The sequence below is a fragment of the Metarhizium album genome (genome assembly GCF_000804445.1).
Source record: "Metarhizium album ARSEF 1941 chromosome Unknown scaffold_9, whole genome shotgun sequence".
In the NCBI taxonomy this organism is placed as follows: Eukaryota; Fungi; Ascomycota; class Sordariomycetes; order Hypocreales; family Clavicipitaceae; genus Metarhizium; species Metarhizium album.
Genome location: NW_024467583.1, coordinates 979,438 through 1,003,589, shown reverse-complemented (window position 1 = coordinate 1,003,589; position 24,152 = coordinate 979,438). Strand labels below are relative to the sequence as shown.

At 51.7% G+C, this 24,152-nt stretch overlaps 7 protein-coding genes across 7 annotated transcripts; 3 read left to right on the top strand and 4 right to left on the bottom strand.

Annotated features, from left to right (window-relative positions):
• Positions 1 to 707: 707 nt before the first annotated feature.
• MAM_04403 (Amidohydrolase 3) lies at positions 708 to 2,525 on the top strand (the record flags this gene model as incomplete). The annotated part of the gene is made up of 3 exons (XM_040823201.1): positions 708 to 1,078; positions 1,187 to 1,983; positions 2,083 to 2,525. 3 exons carry the CDS (start codon positions 708 to 710, stop codon positions 2,523 to 2,525), a joined length of 1,611 nt encoding a protein of 536 aa, XP_040679080.1.
• A 4,190-nt stretch (positions 2,526 to 6,715) lies between these two features.
• On the top strand, positions 6,716 to 7,691 carry MAM_04402 (nucleoside-diphosphate-sugar epimerase family protein; the record flags this gene model as incomplete). Its single annotated transcript, XM_040823200.1, has 2 exons — positions 6,716 to 6,970; positions 7,029 to 7,691. The coding sequence occupies 2 exons, from the start codon at positions 6,716 to 6,718 to the stop codon at positions 7,689 to 7,691; spliced, it is 918 nt and encodes a 305-aa protein (XP_040679079.1).
• Positions 7,692 to 8,588: 897 nt separating this feature from the next.
• MAM_04401 (SAP domain-containing protein) lies at positions 8,589 to 10,250 on the top strand (the record flags this gene model as incomplete). The annotated part of the gene is made up of 1 exon (XM_040823199.1): positions 8,589 to 10,250. The coding sequence occupies one exon, from the start codon at positions 8,589 to 8,591 to the stop codon at positions 10,248 to 10,250; it is 1,662 nt and encodes a 553-aa protein (XP_040679078.1).
• Positions 10,251 to 11,394: 1,144 nt separating this feature from the next.
• Positions 11,395 to 12,821, bottom strand: MAM_04400 (Carbamoyl-phosphate synthase; the record flags this gene model as incomplete). Its single annotated transcript, XM_040823198.1, has 2 exons — positions 11,395 to 12,576; positions 12,630 to 12,821. The coding sequence occupies 2 exons, from the start codon at positions 12,819 to 12,821 to the stop codon at positions 11,395 to 11,397; spliced, it is 1,374 nt and encodes a 457-aa protein (XP_040679077.1).
• Positions 12,822 to 14,302: 1,481 nt separating this feature from the next.
• MAM_04399 (electron transfer flavoprotein beta-subunit) lies at positions 14,303 to 15,249 on the bottom strand (the record flags this gene model as incomplete). The annotated part of the gene is made up of 3 exons (XM_040823197.1): positions 14,303 to 14,385; positions 14,466 to 15,108; positions 15,199 to 15,249. The coding sequence occupies 3 exons, from the start codon at positions 15,247 to 15,249 to the stop codon at positions 14,303 to 14,305; spliced, it is 777 nt and encodes a 258-aa protein (XP_040679076.1).
• A 571-nt stretch (positions 15,250 to 15,820) lies between these two features.
• Positions 15,821 to 17,155, bottom strand: MAM_04398 (zinc finger protein gcs1; the record flags this gene model as incomplete). Its single annotated transcript, XM_040823196.1, has 3 exons — positions 15,821 to 16,126; positions 16,212 to 17,000; positions 17,108 to 17,155. 3 exons carry the CDS (start codon positions 17,153 to 17,155, stop codon positions 15,821 to 15,823), a joined length of 1,143 nt encoding a protein of 380 aa, XP_040679075.1.
• An 821-nt stretch (positions 17,156 to 17,976) lies between these two features.
• Positions 17,977 to 19,505, bottom strand: MAM_04397 (RNP domain protein; the record flags this gene model as incomplete). Its single annotated transcript, XM_040823195.1, has 4 exons — positions 17,977 to 18,291; positions 18,354 to 18,620; positions 18,684 to 18,981; positions 19,288 to 19,505. 4 exons carry the CDS (start codon positions 19,503 to 19,505, stop codon positions 17,977 to 17,979), a joined length of 1,098 nt encoding a protein of 365 aa, XP_040679074.1.
• Positions 19,506 to 24,152: the final 4,647 nt, after the last annotated feature.

The following is a 24,152-nucleotide window of genomic DNA, read 5'->3' as shown; positions in this document are numbered from 1 at the left end:
GTGATTCATGCGTCCATGTCGTGCAGGACCCGCGCCGCAGTAGCTGTTGAATGCGTCCCCAGAGCTGCCAACTTGCAACTCAACCACAAAGTCTATCGTGTCGTGGCTGTATCCGTGAATCGGCCGCCTGCTATCGCGGCGGTAGTACTACTAGTACGTAGCTTGGCCGGCGATTATCTGGTCGATTGTCCGGCCCAACAAGCACGGCAATGGTCATGCCCGGTTCATGCCAAGAACCAAGCCAAGATGCCCGTTTCGGATTTCGGATCGGAACCCGTGGCGCACACGCGTCCTCTCCGTGTACGCGTTGAGTCACCGCCGAGGCAGATGGCAAATGTGCCCTTGAGAGACTTCTCGATCGGGGACTTGGCCCAGGTTGTTGGGGTTTTCAACGCTGTCGACTATTTCCAAGTGAGGCGGACCAAGAGGAAGCACACTCGACATGATTCTCTCCAACTGGCAACCACCACTTTGGCTACTGGGTTTCGGAATAACCTTCCAGCCGATGAAAGCACCGAGTCCCCGACACGCCGCACACCGCACACCGCACACCATGGACGTGATGTGATACGACGCTGCTTGCAATTCAGATCCTCCCCCCCCCCCGGCCGCACGTTGCGATGCATAAACTCCAACTGCGATGCAGATGACAAGAGTTGACCGCCAGTCAGCCACCCAGTCACCAGCCTCCCTCACGCTTCAACATCATGGCTTCTCGTCAATCCGTGGCCGAGCTCCAAGATGCCACAGCCTACATTAACGGCCGCGTGTTCACAGCAGACGAGAAGCAGCCATGGGCCGAGGCATTCATCGTGTCGGCCTCGGGGCTCTTCACCCTCGTCGGCTCAAGCGAAACCGTCCTGGCGACCGCACGCGAAAGGCACATCGTCGTGCACGATCTGCGGTCGCAGTTCATCATGCCGGGGATACACGACGCCCATGTGCACCTCCTCATGGCCGGCCTCTCTCGCTTCAGTAACGTGCACCTTGGTCTGGATGAGGTCGTTCCCATGGCTCAGGCGACAGCGAAGCTCCAAAGTGCTTCATGCGGCTGTGAGTATGCTCACGCCTTTGGCCGGTAAGCCCGCGGGAAGATTTGTCATGGTGATGACGGCGACGGTGATGGTGACGGTCCTGGCGACGAAGCTTGAGAGAGAGAACAACGAGTGCTTCTAACACAACCTAGATGGCTGAGCGCAGACGTCTTCCGCATCGAGGGTTTTGACCGGTCCGCTCTGGACGAAGCATACCCCGACACGCCAGTCATGATCCGGGCCGGTGCCGGCCACAGTCTGCTTCTCAACACGGCCGCTCTTCGTGAGTCGGGCTACGACGTATCCAACGAGTCGGACATGAAGGGCGCCTACATCGGCCGCCGACCCGACGGCAGCCTCACGGGCGAGCTGGCCGAGCTTGCCACCACCAAAGCCCTCCTCTCGTGTCCCAAACCTCCGCTCGTGCATGTGAGACGCGCGCTCAAGTACGCCGTGCAGCGCCTGCACAGAGCAGGGGTGACGTCGTGCCAGGAGGCGGCCACGAACACGCTCATGCTCAACACGCTGCGCCAGATGGACCACGACGGGCACCTGCAGATGGACCTGTACACGCATATAGTGTACGCGCCAGAGTTTATTGCCGAGGAATCCCAGGGCGAGCTGACCCAGTTGCTCGACCGGGCCGACACCCTCAAGACGCGTCACGTGGACACTCGCTTCGTCAAGATCATCCTGGACGGCGTCCCCCTGAATCCGTACTACACGCAAGCTGGGCTCGATAAGGACGGCAAGGTAGAAGAGCACAAGCTGTTTCTGCAAGACTTGGAAGAGGCCATCATCAGGTATGACCAGAGAGGAATGACGTGCAAGATTCATTGCACGGGCGAGGGCGCGACACGGCTGGCACTAGACGCCATCGAGGCCGCGAGATCACGAAATCCCAACGGACCAAGGCACGAGATTGCGCACTGTTCTGGCGTGAATAGCGGTACGTCAAGGTCCCTTCTTCTCGTCCCCTCATCGCGATGCGAAGTTGGACTGCTCGCCCTTGCCGGGCGCCACGCGACTGACTAACCCTGCCGTGCAGCCGAATACCCTCGATTCCGTGCCCTGAATACCACGGCGGAGATGTCCCCGGCCGTCTTCTTCTGCCAGTCCTTTAGCGCGCAAGAAGGTGCACTGATGGACTGGAACTTTCCCATGATGCTCAGCCACGGTGCCCATGTATCCATCGGCTCGGACTGGGGCGTCCCCGAATCTCCAGACCTGCTCCCGGGTCTAGAAGGCCTTGTCGCCGGCGTGGGATCCGGCGACCGCGGCAAAGGGGCCAAGCTGCTGCTGCGGATGCTGACCCTGGCTGGCGCCGAGGCGGTAGGGCGCGACAAGGAGACGGGCAGCATCGAGGCCGGCAAGCGTGCCAACTTTATCGAGGTCGACCGCGACCTGAGCGCCGGGGAGCAGGGGGCGTTTAGGGATGCCCAGGTTCGGAGGACCTGGTTTGAGGGAGAGATTGTTTTCTCAGCAGCCTGAGCCTCGGACGCCGCGCTCTCTGGCGAGAAGTCGGCCTTGGCCAGTCTGCCGGATGACTCGTGCAGAGTGGGAAACTTGTCGAATAGATTACCACACGGCACGCACTAAGCACCATGGGACACGTATGCCACTCTTTATCGATGTCCTTGTTCGCGTGATTCACCACCAGCCAGCGGATGACCGTTTTCCAACTCGTGGACGACGTGCGTGCATCTGGGATCGCTCATTTCCAGCAACCAGCGAGGCAAAACTGCAGGCAAACAGCACCCATGTCTTCTTGTTGCACCGGCCAGCAATCAATGTTTACAGTTTCGCCGACCACAACCACTCCGTAAGATAAGCAGTCCTCATTACGTTTATACACAGCCCAAAGTTTACGTCATTTAGGCTCATACAACTATCAAGACAGGCTACAACTGCGACACAACAACGGCCTACAACCACAACTAACGACACAGCTCGGCTAGCGGACCAAAAACTCACTGCCCCGACCCGGCCCTCGACTGATACACTGGTTGCCAGGTCCGCACATGTAGCCCGTATCGGGGACAGGAGGGCCTTCAGTCGAGGAAGTGGCACAGCTTCCGGAGTTGATTTCGCAAAGCCTAGCACACGATTCCGCAGCGTACTGTGCCTGCACTGCAGGAGACATGCCCTCGGACGCTAATTGGATGTAAAAGCTGGGCTGGCCGAGCGAAAGCTGCTCCCATGCCTTGGTGCAGAAATCTCTGTCGTTGTCGACTATACTCCCACGTTGCGCAGCCGGCGCCCCAGAGCACTCTCGAGACAAGGCGAGCATCCCTGCGAGGAGCGTCATGCTGCTGCTGGCGAGCCGCATGGTGGTCGTTGTGTAAGCCCTCGGGCAAATGCTTGTTGCGGCGGTACGAGAAGGGGGCGTTCGAGGCGATAAATCCGTCAAGTTGTTGTTTGCAATTCGTGCAGCAAGGTATCCGGCAGTATCAGGGACGCAAAAGACTCGTGACCAGTAACAAGCTGCGATAAACGGGAGACTTTGTAGAAAACGCCCGTGTTTCTATGCGCAAGTGTCTTCTCGAACACAAGTGTTGAAGAGACAGGCAGACAGGATGTGCTTTGCAAAACAAGAAGTCATCTCATCACCTTGGACCAGCACATGTTGTATTTATCTATCCCCTTTGTCCTTCTCCCACAAGCGGCAGGCAGCTTTTCCCAAAATCCCCAGGTACATGATTCTCAACCTTTCCCGTCTTCAATAAAATCCTTTTTATCGGCCCTCGACCCATGGCGTACGTAGACTGAACACCTCTTGCGTCCCTGCCTGCAGGCTAACCGGCGAGCGGCGAGGCCCACGTTCCACCGCCATGGACCATGTGCTCGGACAATATCTATCGAATATCGCCTTGGAGGAGTCGCCGCGCGCGGGTGCTCCCCGTCTTTGTGGCCCTGCAAACCCGGCAGCCCACGCGCTATTGGCTGATATTGCACACCTGGGACTCTTTTATTGCCCCAGTCCGAAGTCGAATACCTGTCCCGTGTATGCACTTGCTGGCGTTTTCGGCCGACGAGCCACCAGAGGCCAGGTTTGCTGGAGCGGTGCGCATTCGGTCTCCCTTTGCGAATCTTACAGGACGCATCTGACCGGCTGTTGTTGCTGGGTCACCGTGTCAATAATAACGGTCACTCGCGAGCAGTGGGCTGGCATTTGCGTAATACTAGCATGGCTGATGCCGTCCAAGGCAAGCTTGGGTGGCAGCGACGAGGACTTGTGGTGACGAGCACGGCTTCTTGTAGTTGAAAACTCTTGCAGCTCGCCGCTGTACGCAAAACGTCTATGTATATTCTACACTACGTACTTCAGCCCACATCATTGTGCAGAACTATCCTTCAATTTCCACGCAAACAAGCATTAGACCCATCATCTGTAGCAACACGTACTGTATACTGCAAACCACCATAGTAGCCATGATGTGACGGCCGTGTATCAATCATGCTGTCACCATTGTTCGCGTTTGCATTTCTCAGGCCCTCCTCCATCGGCCAGCTACCTGAATCCAGGATCCAGGATCCAGGATCGGTGGTTTCAGTCAGACCAGGGGCTTGCCCACAAGGACGCGGAAAGCGATGCATGCTAGTGGTCCTGTTGGCACATTTGGCCTCGTCGCAGCCGAACTTGACCACTGATTCGGATTTTCGTCGTTGAATGTTGATGGCCATGTGCCCCTCCCGTGATATTCGTCCGGGCGCCATCACGTGACATGATCTTGCTCTGCCAAGTCATGCCTTTGTAACGTTGATATCATCGAGCCAGGACGCGTCCACGACCACGGAATCAGAATATCACAATATACATCATGGCAAAGGCGCACGCAACGGTGCAGAAAAGAACACGTGTGCTCAAGGTAGAAGTTCCTGTCTTCTACTTATGCCAGCAAAAAATGCACGACCAACAGCGTCCGAGATCTTCCAGTCTTCCCTCCCCGCCATGTGCGCCCTCCAGTCGCCACGCCGTATAAACACCAAGCTCTCAGGGCCGCAGATCATCAGAGGGCAGAAAGGCGTACTTGAGCGCAATGCGACGACATGCCGGATCTGTTGTCAAAACAGGGCTTCGCGTCTCAACATCCATGTAGATCGGGGCTGTGCTGCTGCGAGCATAATACACAATTAGTCTCGATGGCAAGGCCAAGAAAACAAAAGTTGCCACCTACGACGACGTATCGGGAACCCGCTAAGGAGAAGTCTTGAAGTAAGTCCCTTCTTTATTGTTGTCCTCCTGAACAGACTTCTTGGAAAAGAGCTTGCCAACGATGGGGACCGATGAGAGGATGGATTCTGCGCCAAAGAAAGGCAAAGCCGTGGCGGCAGCAACGAGGCTCAGCAAAACGGCAAAACGCATGGTGACGAGTGAGATTTGTCGAGTTTGCACGTTCTGGGTGAGAAACTTGTGGCAGATGGTGTTTGGACAAGGAACTGGATTTGCTGCTTGGGCGATGAATCTTGCTGGTACTTCTTCAGGCCGCCGCCCTTGTATTTGTACTCGGAGGGAAGTCCCAGCACTGTTGCGCGTCAGACGGCTCAAAGGGTTGTTGGCTTTGTGCCCTCGTCTGCTCCTTTACGCCATCCTTCGTGGGTGTAGAAACCGCGTGACGGCGGGCGGGTGCTTTCAGCACTGCAGTTCATTCACTGTGGACATTGTACAAAGGCGAGCAAATCGCTGTCTGTTCTCACCGGCACGTGTCGCTGTCTTTTGATTCGATGCTTGTTGCTGAGCCCACCGTTGGTGCTTCGTTTTTCATCATTACAACAAACAGGCAGCACGGCCCATGTCGTATCCTGTCTCAGCCGGGCGTGCGTGGGTGATGATTCTTTCAATTCAGACACTTGATGTCGGCGTTTGCCGGGTGCTTGTCGCTCTTGGTTGTCATTGATTCGGCTACTTGGCAGCTTCCTTCTTGCTGTACACATGGTCAAGTTTCTTGGTTGCAAATCTCCAAGAGGGATGTGTTGGTCACACGTGACGATTGTCATGCTGCAGGGGAATCAAGGTGGCATTTTGCATCTTTGCTCCTTCCAGGGACTGGCATCGGAGATGAAAGCCGTCAACTGACGGGTACTTTTGACCAACGGAGCAATAGTCCAATACAGGCATGACAACCGTGACTAGAAACTAACTTAATGGCCAGTCTTCTCGTCCAAGTGACGGGAGCGAGTGATTAGGCACATGTCTGATGTAGCAGCTACCGAGGACAACGCCATGTCCTGTGCCGTGGATGCCCATGGATGCCATGGCGGCGGCGGCCGACAAGTCGAGCGTTTGCCTGGCTTTGGTCGCAATCTGTCATTGGCAATGTTGGAAGCTCTGGCTCTCCGCCACTCCGCCTCATGCTGCCGCGACACAGCTGCCGAGTTCCAAGCGGCCCCAACCCTCCTCGTCTTGCGCCGCTGATGAAGGCGGCTGAGCACTTGAGTCTCGGCGCTTCGGTATTCTTCCGGGGGCCCAGCATTGAACTCAAATGCCGGACTTGCAAGAGGCTTCCAATCACCAGGACGATGGACTGGCGGCACGCGCAACAAGGTTCGGATATAAAGCGCGAGGAACTGCGTGGCAGCATATTTGTCTTCCTCTTCTTGCAATCCGCTCAACTACACCGACGGCCATCGCGCCACACACTTGACCATTCAATCGGACCACTCAACCTTGACCAGTCCACATGTCTCGCGCCCTGCTCATAACGGGAGCCACCGGCAAACAAGGCGGCAGCGTCATCAAATCGCTGCTCGCCAAAAACCCCGACTTCCAGATCCTCGCAGTCACAAGAGACACGACCTCGCCGGGGGCAAAGAAACTGGCCGCCGCGTCTCCCAAAATCACCCTCGTCCAGGGAAACCTAGACGATGCCGAGGGCATTTTTAAAAATGCCACAAAGGCAACCCGGGTCCCCATCTGGGGCGTTTTCAGCGTCCAGGTACGCATTGCGGACATGAGCGACTACAAAGCATCCAATGGCCAGCTAACTCGCACAGCCGCCCGCAATGAAAAGGTCCGGCGCCATCATCGAGGAGGCCCAGGGCAAGTCATTGATCGACGCGGCCGTGAGGCACGGCGTGAAGCACTTTGTGTACACGTCCGTGGATCGCCACGGCGCCAAGTCCATCGACAACCCGACCAATGTTCCGCACTTCATCAGCAAGCACCACATCGAGCACCATCTCATAGACAAGGGCAAGAAAGGCATGTCGTGGACGATTCTTAGACCGGTAGCTTTCATGGAGAACCTGGCGCCCGGTTTCATCGGCAAGTTCTTTGTGACTGCGTGGCGCGACGCAATCAAGTCTCGCCCGCTGCAGCTGATCTCGACCGATGATATCGGCGCCTTTGCCGCGCTGTCCTTCATGGAGCCCGAGAGGTTTGCAGGCAAGAGCATCTCGCTGGCTGGGGATGAAATGACATATGCCCAGCTGGAACAGGTCTTTAGGGAGAAGACGGGCGCCCCTCCGCCCACTACTTTTGGCTTTGTGGCCTGGCTCATTTTGCAGCTCTCGGTCGAGATGAAGACCATGTTTAGGTTCTTTGAGACGGAAGGCTATGGCGCCGATATTGCTGCTGTTAGGGAGCTTGACCCTGATGTCAAGGACTTGAGTCGCTGGCTGGAGGGGAGTGTTTTTGTCAAGTCGAAACGAGCGTGAAGTTTTGTTTGCCACGCGACCAGTAGTAGTCATGTGATAACTATATCGCTGCCAACGTTGGAAGTAGTATTGCGACAAAATGGAGTGGTAAGGCGCGCTGACCCTAACCCTAACTCACCCCAGGTGTGTGGTGCCGCCTGCGCCGTTGTCGCATGCGAAATATTTCCGCCGGCCGAGTCTGCATTAACATGTCCCAAAGAATTGTCGCTGTCGTCCCAAGACTTGATGTCAAATCACGACCCCAAGCAATCCGAGTCCGCAGGAAATCGCGCCATGGCAGCCATGGGAACCGTCGCTTCAGGCATATCCTGCCCCGGGGCCCCGTTCATGATGCCTACGGTGTACACACCATGTGTCTGCCCGTCATTGCTGTCACAGGCTGTCGCATGGCTTTGTCGTCTGTGACTGTGGGATTGCAATACTCAAGACTTGATGGTTGTCTTGTGTCGTGTTGTGGCACGGATTCAATTTCAAGAGGGGAAGAGACCGAGAGTCAACATGAGCCCACTAGTCCCGATGTGGCCAAGCGTCCCGTCCTAAGAAGTCTCCAGACTCCAGTCCATGGACAAGAATGTCAACAGGCTTCGACCCCACGTCTCTTCTCCTTGCACAAAGTTGGCGCGTCGCGACTCGCATCCTTTTTTCTCCTTCCTTGTTCCTTGCCTGCGCATCAAAATTCGGGCCACAGCAGATTTCCATCATCCAAACCATCAATCCGGGGGATTTTCGCGTCCCTCTCCACTGTCACAGATACGTCTGCTCGCTGCATAGCCCTTCAGCACTCTGGGCGCAATTCATCGCATTCATCTGCCATTGCGACCAGCAACGTCATACAAAGACATCGTAACTCCAAATGCCCTGAGCTATCCTCCTTGGCCATCCGAAATCTCACCCATCATGGTCGACTGGGCTAAGCTCAAGGTCGTCGACCTCAAGGCCGAGCTCAAACGACGAGGTCTCCCGCAGGGGGGCTTGAAAGTAGAGCTTGTTGCGCGATTGGAAGAGGCTGATCAAGAAGCCACGGAAGCAGAGCCCGAGCCCGAGCCCGAGCCCGAGCCCGAGTCGCATGCTGACGAGCAGATGAATGATGAGACGCCTCAGTTTGAGTCGGAGTCTTTGCATCCTGTCAATGGGGATTCTACCAGCCAAACACAAGACGTTCAGGGGGTGCAGGAGCAGACCAAAGACGGACAAGTCGTCACACAGGATGCTCGTGAAATCGAGCCAGAGCAAACACCTCCCCGTCATCTTCCAGCGACGACACAAGAGCCAACTCATGCAGCGGTTCCGGAGGTAGTCGTTTCCACTCCAGCGCACCAGGAAGAATCACAGCCCGAACCAAGCCCTCCGTCCCGAGACCCCCGGCCCGCAGATGGCGATGCTCCCTTCATGGGTGAGCAACTCGTCCAAGACTCAACCGTTGAAGCTCCAGCCGAAGCGCTAAAGCGCAAACGGCGCTCTGCCAGTCCTACTCCCAAGGAGGAAGAAGTTTCCAGAAAACGGGCGCGAGCCGACGCGGCGCTTGCTTCGAGGTCACATCAGCTCAATCATTTCCCGCCCGAAGCTCACGATGCCCCCGAGGTAGACTACGACCGACACGTCGAACCTTCGGTGCACCCGGCCACATCTGCGCTTTGCATCAACAACCTGATGCGACCTCTTCGACCAGCCGACCTCCGCGCACACATAGTCACTCTCGCCACAGCGCCTGGCACAAGCCCCGCGGACAAGATTGTCACAAAGTTCTACCTCGACTTCATTCGCACCCACGCCTTTGTGGCCCTGGATTCCGTATCAGCTGCCTCGCGTGTCCGCCAGCTGCTGCACGGACGCGTGTGGCCCAACGAAAGTAACCGCAAAGCACTCTCCATCGACTTTATACCACCCGAAAAGATGGATTCCTGGATCGACATGGAGGAATCCGGCGGCAGAAGGCCCAGTCACCGATGGGAAGTCGTCTACGCCCCCGCCAGCGACGGGAGCACCGTCGAGGCAAGTCTCGTGTCAAACTCCCTCTCTTCGTCCAACAATCGCGCGCCCCCGCCTCCTCCACCACCCACAAAGCCCTCGTCCATAGCAGCACCAGCACCAGACAGCATCAACTCTGCCCCCCTCGGGCCCAGGGGCGCCTTCACAGACTCGGCTCCCCCGACCGGTCCCCGTGGCTCTCGACGCCCACAGCCACCACCTGCGCCATATCGCCCGACCGGCGAGGCGCGGTTCACCCGGGCACGTCCAAGTGTAGCATACCACCTAGTGCCAGAGCATCTTGCCCGTCGCCGCGTTGAAAACATGCGGGCCTTTTACACGCGCGAGCTGAACCGCGACTTGGGCCGCGAATTCAACAGATACTCGTTTGAAGACTCGGACTCCTTTGTCGACCGAGGCCGTGAAATCTTTGAAGGCATCCGCCCTCCTCACAGGGAGAGAGGCGGGCGCGGCGGCGGACGAGGCAGAGGCTCTACGAGAGCCAGAGGCGGAGGCGGCTTTCGCGCAAGGAGTGATCGTTATATGCCCGGCCCAGGAGGCTGGGACGACGATGATCGACGCCGGTTCTAGAAACAACTCGCGTAACCCTCGTCGTTTGCAAGAATATGGAGTGCTTCACGATGGCTGGGACGTGCATGTCCGCAAGACTGCCATTCAGGTCATCAGCAACGCCAGGTACAAGGACTCGGCTTGACACGCCGCCCCGGTGGCAGTCGGGGCAGACAAGAGAGACTGCGAGGAAGAGAGGACCATTTGACGTCGTCGGTAAAAAACCAAAACAATATATTGTACCATAGAAGTCCGGCGCAGCCCGCCCGTGACACACCAAATACCAAAATATACACGACCTTGTGCCTGATTTTTCAGAAACCCAACGTCGCCAAACCAAATCCACCGTGAAGCGTCGCAGCCACGGACCGACCCCCCTCCCCCGTCGACGCGTCGTACACGAGGTCCCTCCAACTCCGCAGCTGGTGGTGCTCTTCGCCTCGAAACCGCCCCGGCCCGACCGGCCAATCGTCAGCAAATCGTCAGCAGAGCCCGCGAAACACCACGACACGACACGCACCGCAGGCCGGGACGCCCTCGCTGGCCAGACACCCCAGGCACTGCAACCCATCGCACGTCGCGGAACCGTGGTCTCGCCCGGCCTGCGTGCCGCCCGGATAATCAATAATCACCGCGTGCCAGACTCAGACTGGGCGGTGCGATGCGGGACGCGACGCCCGAGGCCGGCGCGCTTCTCGGGGCCCCCTTCGCCTTGCCCTTCCCCTTCCCCTTCCCCTTCCCACTTCCCAGTTCCCGATATGCACAATGACGATTCGTGACGCGGTCTGTAATGCTTCCCGCCTGTACTATGTGGCGCTCAAGTCGATCCGACGCCCAACGGCCTCTTTTTCATTGGCTGCGGAAGTAAAGACCCCGTGTCCTAGCTTGTCGCTGCCTGGTCTGGCCGTGGTGCCCTCGCACCAAAGTGGCATTTGGGGCAGCTCAAGTTATCAATATTGTCTTTACAAGATGCCGTTACATCTCAAATCTGCTGCCACGTCAAGCAGGACAAGTCGTGGGAACCATACATCACTTCTTCACTAGTGTGGCGCTGTGCCGTATTTGGAGCGTTCATTACTTGCAATCTGCCTAGTAAACATGTAGCCAACACACAAAAATCCCACGCCGTTACTTTTCCATCGAGACCCCACGACCAGCCTCGAATTCACGCGGCGCTAGCAAGAGACACAGGCTCAACGCCAACACGCTGTCGGCTCAGCACATCCAATATGAACTGGCTAGGACGGTTGTCCCTGTATTCGAGTGCATTGCTCTTGGCGAGACGAACGTTGTCTAGGTACTTTTCAAATAGATACGAGCTGTCCATCGGGCCACCCTTGGCTTCCGGATGGAACTGGGTGGAAAAGATGGGTCGAGTCTTGTGCAACATGCCCTCGTTGCTGCCGTCGTTGAGGTTGACAAAGTACTCCTTGAACTCGCTGGGCAGGGTGCTGGCGTCAATGGCGTAGCCGTGGTTCTGGCTGGTAATGTGGCATAGTCCAGTGGTCAAGTCCAAGGCAGGAATGTTGTGGGCGCGGTTACCGTACTTGAGTTTGATGGTACGGGCACCGACGGCAAGGGCGAGAAGCTGGTGGCCAAGGCAGATGCCCATGATGGGAATGGAAGAAGTCTCCATCAGACGGGAGAGGTTGTAAACAGTCTCCTGGCAGTGGGTCGGGTCGCCGGGACCGTTGGAGATGAAGACGCCGTCGTAGTACTGAGCAACCTTGTGAATGGGATAATCGTGAGGGAAGACAGTGACAGAGGCTCCGCGGCTGACCAAGCTTCGGAGAATATTCTCCTTGACACCGCAATCGATGAGAGCAATGTGCAGTGAAGCACCAGGAGACTCGACCACAAAGGGAGCTTTAGTGCTCACGCGCCTAACCAGATTGATCTGGCCAGGGTCGATGAATCCCTCATCTTCGTCGGCGTCATACTCTTCGCCAATGGAAATTCTCGCGAGTGAAGAACCTTGTTCCCGAAGAAAGGTGACAATCTCGCGAGTGTCGACGCCGGATATGGCTGGAACACCCTCTCGGGCACACCACTCGCCCAGGCTCTCGACAGCAGTCCAATGGCTGTAGTTGAGAGCCACGTCAGAGACGACGACACCCGCACATTGGATGTGGGGTGACTCGAAGTGCTTGAGAAGGTTATACTCGTCTCTCTCGTTGGAGGGCACTCCATAGTTCCCGATGAGCGGCTGGGTGAAAACCAGAATTTGGCCGCGGTAAGAAGGGTCGGTCATGGACTCGGGGTAGCCAACCAGAGAGGTGGTGAAGACGGCCTCGCCCGAAATGTTGGCATTGGCCCCAAAAGCCGTGCCATTGAAGACAGGACCATCCTAGACAAGTCAACAATCATGCCGTGTTAGTGGGCAAAGACACGGCGGCATACTCGAATGGTAAAGGTAGCAGGCACCGAATCGACAGGGGCGGTGCTCTTGGTGGGCTTGTAGGGCATTTTCCGGCCAGTGCTTCCGGCAGTCGCCTGAGACATGAGTCGGAGTTGAATGGCCATGCGAGGCTGAAGCGCCGTCACCGGCTTGAAGGCCGGTCTGGCGAGTCTAATTGCCAGTCGAGAGAACATGGCAGCTCGTGATGCGGAGAGTAAGCTTGAACCAAAGGTGCAGGCAAGGGTGATCCGAGGTCCAGGAAGTACAATCTATGATGACTGGGACTTCCAGAGGTGGTCTACAGTCAAGCGTCAGTCTAGGGTTGGGGGATGCAGAAGCGGTGACTCAAATCCGACGAACCGGAGAGATAATCCTGTCGAGACGGCGTCAGTCAGTACTTGGCATTCGGGCCCAAATGAATGAAACTGCTAGGTAGAGAATTGAAGAACGGGAAGTAATGATAGAGACAATGTATTGGTGCCGATGGGCGGAAGAAGGATAGATGCGAGAGAGAGAGGGTTTGCGTGTCGAGTTCGCATGCCCGTCTCGCAACACACGGTCAAAGAGACGGACGGGGCGGGGCAGTGGTAAACACGCAATTCATCAATCAATAGGACCAACCCGCCGCGGTCACGTACCTGAGAGGTGAAGACTGACGGGCGCCCGTTCATAAGGGCGGATTCAGAGCAGCTGATCCACGGATGGGGATCTGAGGCGCAATGGTAGGCTTGGAAGCAGAGGTTCGTAAAAGATCAGGGAGGACGATGTATTCAGTCACGGGTTTTGGAAGGTGGGAGGAAAGAAGCGGAAGCGATGACAACGCGGGCACGAAGCAAAGAAGAGGGAAGAAAAAGTTTCAGCTGCGAGGTCTGCCGGTGGCCGCTGCTCAAAGCGCTTCTTGATTGGCCGGGTGGTGCCCAGACCCGACGCCATGTCGCTGCCGGCGGTCGCTGTAACTGCGTTGGAGGCTGGCTGCATCGGGGGGCCTTCATGCGCCTGTGGACGCTGTTGTCAGGCGAGCTCAGGGCACAGGTGGTCTGGAAACGTTGGCGCGCTGGTGGGGGTGGAGTCGCCTGGAGGAAATGCGCTTGGCCGCTTTGGGAAGTGTGACCAAGCTTCTCGCCGATGTCGTTGCCAAAAAAATTGCTCTCCGCAACACCCCGTCCTTCATTGTTGCCGCTGTAATCCACATGCCGATCCTACTCTAGCTGCAAACACGACATTCATTCTTGTAGTCAGCACATGAAGAGTGTGGCACGCTTGTGTCATTGTGTATGTTACTTGATCGATACCACTTTATCATTCATTCTCGGCAACTTGCATCTGCAACAGGTGTGCTCAGACGCGTAAATTCCCGGGCAGCTTGGATGCTACACCAAACCATCGTGACTCTTTTGTTTTCCTCGTTCAGGAACATAACGGCAAAGAGCAGTTGTCAAGAAAATTCCTATTCACATGCCACCTATCCAATTCTGCCCATGTCGTGAAACGCAACATGACGCAACACGAGGCCCGCGCAACACTATCCAACTACACGTGAACAGACACGTATACGAGTAGCTTTGGTCCTGGACTTTAAAATCTATTGTCTTGGCGCCAGCTTGTACAGCCCTGGTCCTCCCGACTCAGCAAGTCACATGCTGCACTGTTGAGGTATATCCTTTGCTTCGTTCGTCTATAGTGCACCCAATTCCTTCAATCTGCCAATCAGGCCATCAACATCCTCTACCTTGCCGCCACCTTGTCTGGGTGCAGGCTCTAAAGGATTCGTTAGCAATCATTTCCTCCATTTGCCTGGCCCCGTGCCGTCCCGATACCTCCCACAACGTAGCACTTACCCGTAACCTTGAGGACCTTGAGGCGCTTTTCATTGTCCAACCCAAAATCCTGGAGCGTCTTCTTTTCCAGCTTCTTCTTTTTAGCCTTCATGATGTTAGGCAAGCTCGCGTACCGGGGCTCGTTGAGTCGCAAGTCTGTGGTAATAATCATGGGCAGCTTGGCACGAATAGTCTCGACACCACCGTCGACCTCCTTTGTCACCGTGACGCTGTCGCCCTCTCCGAACTCAACCTTGCTCGCCTGAGTAGCCTGCGGCCAGCCCAGCAGACCGGCAAGCATCTGGCCCGTCTGGTTGGCGTCGTCGTCGATGCTCTGCTTGCCCAAGATGACGAGGTTGCTTTTCTGCTCCTCCGCGGCTTTCTTGAGCAGCTTGGCAACGGTCAGGGGCTCCAGATCGTCGCCCTCCTTGACTTCGACGTGGATGGCGCGATCTGCACCCATGGCCATGGCTGTTCGCAAGATGTCCTGGGCCTTGGGCGGGCCGGCGGAGATGGCGCAAATGTCTTCAACGCCGCCGGGGGCTCGCTTCTTCTCACGGATGCGGACCGACTCCTCGACGGACAACTCGTCAAAGGGATTCATGGAGTGTTTGACGCCAGCTGTTTCGACAGCGGTCTGCGCCTTGTTGACCCGCGGCTTGACCTATAGATTGAACAAAAGAAAGTGCCTGTCAATTGCTGCTGATCCAGGAGAGCCGTATGCTTGGGGTACAGCGTAGAAGGAGCTCCATACCGCATAGTCGATGACCCGCTTGACGGGGACGAGGATCCTTAGAGCAGACATGGCGATTGTTGCAGTCAATGGCTATGTCGATGACTTGCAAGAGGCAAGGGCCTGCTGCCGCGTACTGTCATGACCCGTTGCCCGAGTGGTCCCGGCTAGGGCCGGCTCCAGCCTCGGCCATCCGAGTCACGTGAGGTTGGCGCAAAAGATTGTGTGGGGACAAGCCGGCCGGGAAGCAAACGCCGGTCAGAGCTTGAGATACATTTTCTACGCCCTCAGAGCCAGGCTTGATAGCAATGATGAGTATCCGGGCTAAAGTTCATTCTTGACGTATGGAGTGAAGGGAGCAGACGGCGCTTTGCAGCTACCCAATCATACTGCAGGCTATGCCTACATGACTTGCTCTGGGATGAGTTCATCTCGCAACATGGCATTGCCTCATGAGTGTCACCATCGAGTCGCTGGCTGACCTAGCATTTGACCAAACTATAAAAGCATGCCACATTCTGGCAATCATCACACACGCTGGAAACGGAAGAGTAACTCATGATAGAGGGTCAACATGCAGCCGTCATACTCCCATCAACGCCCCTAGTACGTACTCGCCACTACCCCAACGAACGTGATTAGATCACCAGTCATCCCAATCATCTGCTTTTTTCGTGGGCTGAGGGCCGCCAGACCCCTTCTTCCCCATCCCCATGGCACTCGTCCCAATCGAACTGTTCGTCTGCTTCCTCTGCTCCGCCAGACTTGAGAAATCGTCCCAAAAGTCCTTGCGGTTCGCATCCAATGGCGCATCCCTCCTGTGGCTGCTGTCGTTGCCCTCGACGAAGCGGTTGAACCCTTCCTGGGCGGACTTCCCCGCCAATTGGGCTTGTCTTGCGAGTTGGGAGGCTGTGAGTTGGGCTTGTTTGGCGAAGTCGCCTTCTGCGAACTGCCAGGTCGCAAAGGTTAATTAATATCCGGGGATTCAACTTTGCGGACAGTATTGTCGGTGCGCAGCAAAGGTGGGTACGAACCTGCTTAGCAGTGGGCTGAATATAACCATCATTCACCGTCTTGGCGGTCTTGCTCACGGTAGAAGTAAACCAACCAAAGCCCTTCGTGAGAGCAGCCATGGGATCCTTTTGCAAATCGTCAAGGTTGGGAATGCCAGCCTGGCTCGTCCTGGCGGTGGGCGCAGGGGTATTTCCAAAGCCAGCATACTTTCCTCCCTGACTCGGAGGGACATCGTCCGGCCTTGAGGCATTCTCGGCGCCCAATCTTGAGAAGTACTGGTCATCGACCTTGACCTTGACACCGGTACCGCCCTTGCCAGGACTCTCGCTTCGGCTCGTCGAATTGCTCAGCGGCGTTGCTGTCCTCGAACTAGCTCTCTGACCTGCCAGAGCAGGCGGTGGCGTGGGCTTCATCGCAGGGGCAGGAGGCTTCTTCTCACCGGGGACATATTCCCTGCCCTCAACCTTGCACGAAAGCCTCTCCTTCCACTCCTCGCCTACTTCGCCGCTGTATCGTTCTGCAATCGTCGCATCCTCCCAAGTGATTCCTCGCATCTGTGTATCCTCGTGCTCCTCGAAAAATCTCCTCCACCCTTCGTTGCCGCCTAGCCGCATTCGCTCAATCTCGCTCGCTTTGAAGGCGTCCATGGATATGCTGCGCACAAATGAGATGTGGACACCGAGACCACGGTGCACGCCGGCGCAGGAAAGGCATATGAAGACGCCGAATTTGGGGGATGCCCATTGCGGAGAAGGCGCACTGCAGTCGCAGCAGATGTTGTTCTGGGATTCTTTCTGGAGGGTGGCGAGCTATAGGCTTCGTTGTTAGTGCGCACCGTTCTCTGTAGACGTGTCTATGAGGGGCGGCTTTGGTCTGCCAGCCCATCTGGCTGGTACGTGGGAATTGATGGGCGAACCTTGGACCTCGTCTCAGGGTCGACTTCCCACATGGCCTTTGACGCCATGATGTGTCGAGGCGCGGGAGCGGGCGAGGTACAGGCCGCGAGTGTCGGATGCAAATGCGTTCTGTTCGTGGTGTCCAGTGTTTCCGGTGGTTCGGGGGATTCAGGAACGGAGAACGGAGGTGACGCCTTTTTTTTTTGGCCGCGGTGGCTGCTTGTTGAAGAGCCGTGGCAGACGCCCAGTCCTCTCCTCCCCCTTCTCCTTTCCCAATGCTGCCTAAGTGGCTCCAGACGTCTAATCCCGGCTCATCAGCCAACTTTGAGCATTCCCACCCCCCACGAGTCACGACTAATGGCGGCGGGGCGACATAGTCGACGAACAAAATATTTTAGCAGTCGGGCCGCATCTCCTTTTCGTTGCCGCTCTTGGCGCACGCAACCATCTTTCTTATGCCAACTAGCCGAGAACTTGGCAAATTTACCGTCACATGGCAATACTACGTCCAATGTGAATACCATTCGCGCCCACGCACAATGCTACATTCTCGTCCTCCTACATCAGCCATGATGCATTACTTGGTATGTTTCCACAATGGAGTTAGGATATTAAATTTTCATAGCAGGCAAGACAAATTAAACCACTGCCATCCCAAATAACCACCGGACTCCACCCACATAGACATAGCTTGTGTGATGAAATGTCTCTCGGGTAAAACAAGTAGAGCAGTGCCCACACCCGCTTGTTGCTAAAAAGCTGAACGAGCATCTACCATAAGGGATATACTTGAAAAATCGTCGTAATTATTCTCATCCAGGCTAGGGGACGTTCCCAGTCATCTACCGCAACCTCTGCTCACCAAAGCAAGGAGACAGGCCAAGCACACTTAGGAAGCAGTGGTGGCGGCCGCGGCCTCAGTGGCCTCCTTGTTCTCCTCCTGAGGAGCGTTGGCCTCCTCATCGGTCTTGTCGGGGCTGTCAATGGCAACCTTGACAGCAATTTCGCGGCCCTCAATTTCCTTGCCATTCATCTCAGCAACAGCCTTCTGCTGAAGTTCCTCAGAGGCAAGGGTGACGAATCCAAATCCACGACCCTTACGAGCCTCGCCACGAGCCTGAAGCTTCTTGATCATGAATCGGGGGATGGGTCGGAGGGCAATCTTGACAGACGAGGGCTCGTATGCCTTGAAAAGCTCGATGAGCTACGTTTCACCTGTCAGCACGTCTTTCAATCCACGCCACGGATTCCCGGGTCCAATCTCACCTTCTCCTCCGTCAAGTCGTAGGGGAGGTTGGCAACCATGACCTTGGTCTTGGAAGGGATGCCATCGGCAGGGGGGCCGCGCTCACGACGCTCCCGCTGGGGTCGAGCCTGATTCTTCTTCGTTTCCGAGTCAGTCTTGTTCTGGTGGTGGTTTGTAATGTCCGTCAATGGTTGAACCTCAGTGGTGCCCTCGGTCTCGGCAGGGGCAGCCGCAGCGTCAGTGGCGGCAACGGCATTTTCACCCTCCTTCTTGTCTTCGGCGGCGTCCTGTCGCAACGTCGGGTTAATTCTTTGTCTGTGGATGTATTCTTGATACGTCATGAGACTTACACCAGCACGACCACCGCGAGCAGCACGTCCTCCGCGGCCACGACCACGTCCGCGACCTCGACCGGAGGCCCGACGGCGGGATCCCTCGGCACCTGAACCTTCACCGTTGGCCCCCTCAGGCTTATCACCAGCAGGCTCGGGCTTGCGGGCAAGCTGGACAGAGACCTTACGCTCAAGGATCTCTTTGCCAGAGAGCTCAGCAATAGCACGCTCAGCCTCAGAGGGTGTGGAGAGGTCAACAAAGGCGTATCCCACTGGGCGTTCAGTGCGAGGGTTTTTTGGGATCGAGACGGACTCACTGTGAGCACTGTTAGCACGAAGATGATGTATACCGGTCGAGGCACACTGCACTGAATACGAAGCACATGAATAGGCCTGTCATCACACATAGTTTTGTTTCACGAAGAAAAGTGACCAACTTCGCCAGCAGGACAGAATGTGCAAGTGAGCCGGCATCGTCCCTTCAATGACCCTCCATGGAAACAGGGAGCTATCGGAGCCACATCAAAGTAGCGGGTGGCCGCATCACCAATCATCAGGCAAGTAGGCAGGGACATGATTCTCCTGACGAGTTTGGCCAAAGTTTGGCCAGGAAAGTACTTACACAAGATAGCTCTTGAAGAAGTCCTTCAACTCCCCCTCAGTTGTCGCGTAGGCCAGGTTGCCGATGTAGAGACGGCGGCCTTCTGCAGCGCTGGCCGAGGCGGCCTCATTGGCGGCGGCCTTGTCGTCGCCAGGCTGGCTGATTGAGGTATTGCTCAGAGTGTTTGCAACGTCATTGACAGCGGCATCGGTAGCCTTCTCCACGTTGGTAGTAGACATATTGATGGTTGGATGGAGGATGATTCACTGTGTGAGTCTTGGGAATGATGACGTTCGAACGTTGGGCTTGTGCGAAAGCGACGTCCGAAAGAGCGCGGTGGGTTGATAGAAAAGCTCGTGGGTTGAACTCTGTTGCAATGAGGAGGGAGATTGATCAGGGTAGCTTGGTGCCCTAGATGGGGGTTGAAATAGACAGACGGCAAGCGTTGCGCGGAGTCACAAGTTTGGCTGATGTTTTGTGATGGAGAGGAAGAAAAGGGGAGAAGGTGTCAGGAGTCGCATATCTGAAGGAAATAATTTTTTTCGGGCCAGGCAGCGTTTGCTGGGGTATGCTGGAGTGGGCAGGGGGGTTGGGTCCCAGACTCCCAGATGTCAACTCAAGTGCTGCTGGCAGGGGCGGGACCAACAACAACCCGAGGCTACGTACTTGCTCCGTCGTCAGTGAACGAGTTGACAGTTGGACACCTGAACAAGCGGGACCGAGCAGCACTGGGGCGACAGGCAGGCGGTGCCGAAGTCTTATGGGAGTGTCGCCTTCCGTGGATGCTGGCGACAGCAAGTGACAGACAGGACTGCGCCTGCCAGGAAGCAATCCATCAGGCCAGGCTGCAAATGTTGACGCTACGGCCAATGCCGGAACGCGGTGGCTTGTCTAGGTCCTTTCATGCATGATCTTGAGGTATCGTAGGGACGTGGCTGCATGATTGTCCAGCAGGTCGATTCTGTGGACGAAAAATCTCCCTGCCTAGATCCCTACTTAAGTACTTAAGTAGGTAACTTACTTGCGGAGTGAGTGTTGCTTATTACTCCGTACAAATTGTCCAAGTGCCCAGGTACGAAGTTCATGCCTACGTTCATGGAGCATCGATGAATGACAAGGTACAGGACAGGGTCGCTTGGCGGGTCTACGCACTCGGCTATGGAGCAGCTTGGCAGGTGCCCAGGTACTTACTTTCCTACCCAAGTTCCTCAGTTCTTTAAGTGCTTAAGTTAAGTACCTACCTAAGTACCTAGGTAAGTACCTTCGCGCGCGGCCCCTGTTTCTGAGGACTAGTGGGGTGAGACTATCGATGTGTACAATTGTAATAGGACCGAATCACAGTCACGGTACATCTATAATAGTGTGCATTAAGAGTTTTCGCTCTGTATAGATGTTATTAATATAAGTATAGTTAGATAACTATAAGCATAAGGTTTAGTGACTTAAATAGTGACTAAAATATTGTGTAAGAATAATATTATAATAAATTTACTATAACTATTGTTAGTAGCAGACTTATGGCTGTAAACACTCTAACTAACTACTAATTAACACTAGTGTTAGCAGAGATTTTATCTTAGCAGCGTTCTAAGCTTTTAAGAATACTAATTAACTAGAAAGACTCTTATTAGCAGCATTTTATAATAACGTTAGCAATATTATTTAACATTTATAACTCTATATTTATTAGCAATAATGCTTAAAGTCCTAATAGTAACTATAAGAGAGTAATAATATAGCAGCAGTAGATATACTATAGCAAAGAAAGAAATTATTTTATTTAAGCAGATAGAAACTAATAAGTAGTGCCTATAGTTACTATAAGCGCAATTAATACTGCTATTTAATATTAATTCTATTTTACTAAAATAGAGCAACTAAGTAGAATTATATAATATAGAACCTGCCTCTTGTAAAGAGCTGCTAGAAAAAGCTTGTATAGAATAAGTAGCAGATGCTATGCTGCAGGCTTAACGCTAATATACTAGGACTACGTACGCTAGATAACTTTATTGTAAAGTAGCACTATAGATAAGAAGTAATTTATAGCAAAGAGTTTTAATATTACTAGTAAGCAAGAGCAATTAATAGTAAAGTTATAACTACTATATAAGCCTATTCTAAGCAGCAAGCCCTAGTTCCTTAATGTTCTATAAAGTTCTAAATGCATTTTAGATAAAGAAAATTATAAACCTAGGTTCTTAGTATCTCTAATTACCTCCTAATTACTATAAAGTAAAGATAATATATAGTGTATTATAATGTATTGTAATATTGTAATATATTATAATGTATTATAATGTATTATAATGTTGTCATGTATTGTAATGTGTTATAACGTAAAAAATAAAAATACTTATTGCTATCTTCTATAATAATTACTAGCGCAAACTAATAAAGAGCTAGATTAATATTATTAGAATTATATTTAGCATTACTATTAGCATTATAACTAACGTTTTGCGTAGGCTAAGTCTGCTAGTTGTCTTAGTAGGCAATTAGCAGTAATGTGCTAAGTATATTATTTAAGGCAGCTTAGTTAGTATTATATTGCTGTTTAAATGTTAATACTTTATAATAACATAAAGATGTATCTACAGCATTAATAGCAGTACTAAGCGTAGTATTGCTATTACTATGCTTTGTACTCTCTACTTGCTTTAGGGATTACAGACTAGGCTGCGCAACTATAATAGTAGATAAATTAAGAGTTACTAATGTATTTAGTATGTTATAAGAAATACTAGAACTTAATTCTCTTAATTAAGAAGGCGCTAAGTAGTTAGTCTCTTTAAGTTAGCTAGTCTCTTTATTTATAATAAAGTTATTATTAAGAGAGTTTCCTAGCTTAGCAATATTAGCTGCCTAAGTTGCATAAAAGTCTTCTACTTTAATTATAGGTCAACTAAAGGAAGATTGTAGCACTTTAGGACTTAGGGAGTTTGCTCCTAAATGTCTTTATTTCCTAGTTTATCTAGCTAGGAGTTTATTAGAATTATTAACTATAGCATCTTTATTAATAAATAATTCTTTTTTGTTATGTTCTTCTAGAGCTGCTAGTCTCTTTCTCTATTTGCGCTTAAATATAGATTCTTTAGAAGCATTCTTAATTATATCTTCTTCTAGTAGAGTTATCTCTATAAATTTTATTAGTATAATTTAACTTTATAATTAATATAAAGTAAGGTTTCTTACTTTTTAGTCTTAGGTTCTATGCTTTTAATAGCTAAGTCTTCTTTTTCTATACTTACTTAGAGATCTTGCTATTCTTTAATATTATAATGCTGCCTTTATAATCTAAGTTGTAAACTTTAAAAGTCTTGTAAGTCTTAGGTTGCTCTACGTCTAGTTAAGGCAGAAAATAATGCCTATCTAGGAGTTGCAACTCTATAATAGAACGTTAAAGCAATATTATATATATAGAATTCTTTTTAGCCTATTTTGTCTAGCTCTTTAGAAGCTTTAATTTAGAGAGCGCTAGATTGTATATTATTGCTCTAGCTAGATTAATAACTATTAGACTAAGATTTACTAGATCTTTTAATCTCTTCTTATATAATGCAGAAAAGGCGCAATAAAGCTTATTATAGCAACTTAAAGATGTCTAGTACTGTATAAATAATGCTATAATTCTAAATTAATATAGTTAGCTTAAAACTATAATATAAATATATAAACTCTAGGAGAGTAATAAACCTAAGTACTAAATATATGCTAAGATACTTATTAAATAAGAATAAAATAATATATATAGCAATAAATAAAACACTAAAAGTTAGAGAAGTAGTAGTATTAATAAGCAGGAGAATGCTATATATAGGTTCTAAGTAGTAGTGTAAATATAAAGTTAAATATAAATAAGTAAGAAGAAGTAGTAGTAAGACGTGCTTTATTTTAGATAAGAATAGAAAAGAAAGAAATACTTACTATTACAGCTAGCAAAAAGTATTAATATATAATTAAGTAATAATATAGAAACTCTTATTACTAACTCTTAGAGAGTAGGCAAAATAATAATAAGCTAGATTGTAAATAATAAGTATAGTATAGCTATAAGACCTAGAGTTACTATAAGATAAAATAGTAATAAATAGTTAAAACTATATATATACTTTTATATAATAAGTACAGGCAGACAAAATAATAATAAATAGTTAAAACTATATATATAGTTTTACGTAATAAGTATAGACAGACAAAATAGCAATAAATAGTTAAAACTATATATATACTTCTGCTCTATAAGAATGTATTTACTTTAAGAGGAAAAAGAATTTATAATAAGGCAAGGAATTAAAGAGATTTATAGCGCAGAGAATATATAGATTAATTAATTATATTAGTTATATATAGTATTATTTATTATAAAAAACTACAGCTAAGTAATCTCTTGTCTCTTAAGTATAAAGAGAAGTACTTAAAGCAAATTAACTATTTCTTATAACTTATATATTAAGTATAGTAAGTAATTCTAATAATGCCTATTGTGAAATAGCAGCCTAGTCCTAGATGCACTAGCTGCTCCTAAAAAAAAACAATTAAACAAGACATACTAATTGTAAAGTACTACTTAGCAATAGACACTATTAAGAGCCCCTAAGAATCGCACTAATATACTAGCTAAGAACGCTATAGCAAGCTAGAATTCTATCTAAGGAATTGTAAAGGCAAGCTTAAAATAAGTATAGTTAACTTTCCTATGTCTTCTTGTTGTTAAACAAATTATTAACGTAGAGATCTTTCTCTTCCTCTTAATTAATTGTATTAGTTTTAGACGCCTTAACTTTACGCAGCAGCTTTTAATAGATTAATTTAACCTTATTTATATTAAGCTAATAAATATTATACCTATTAAATGTACTATATTTATCCTAATAGTTTCTAAT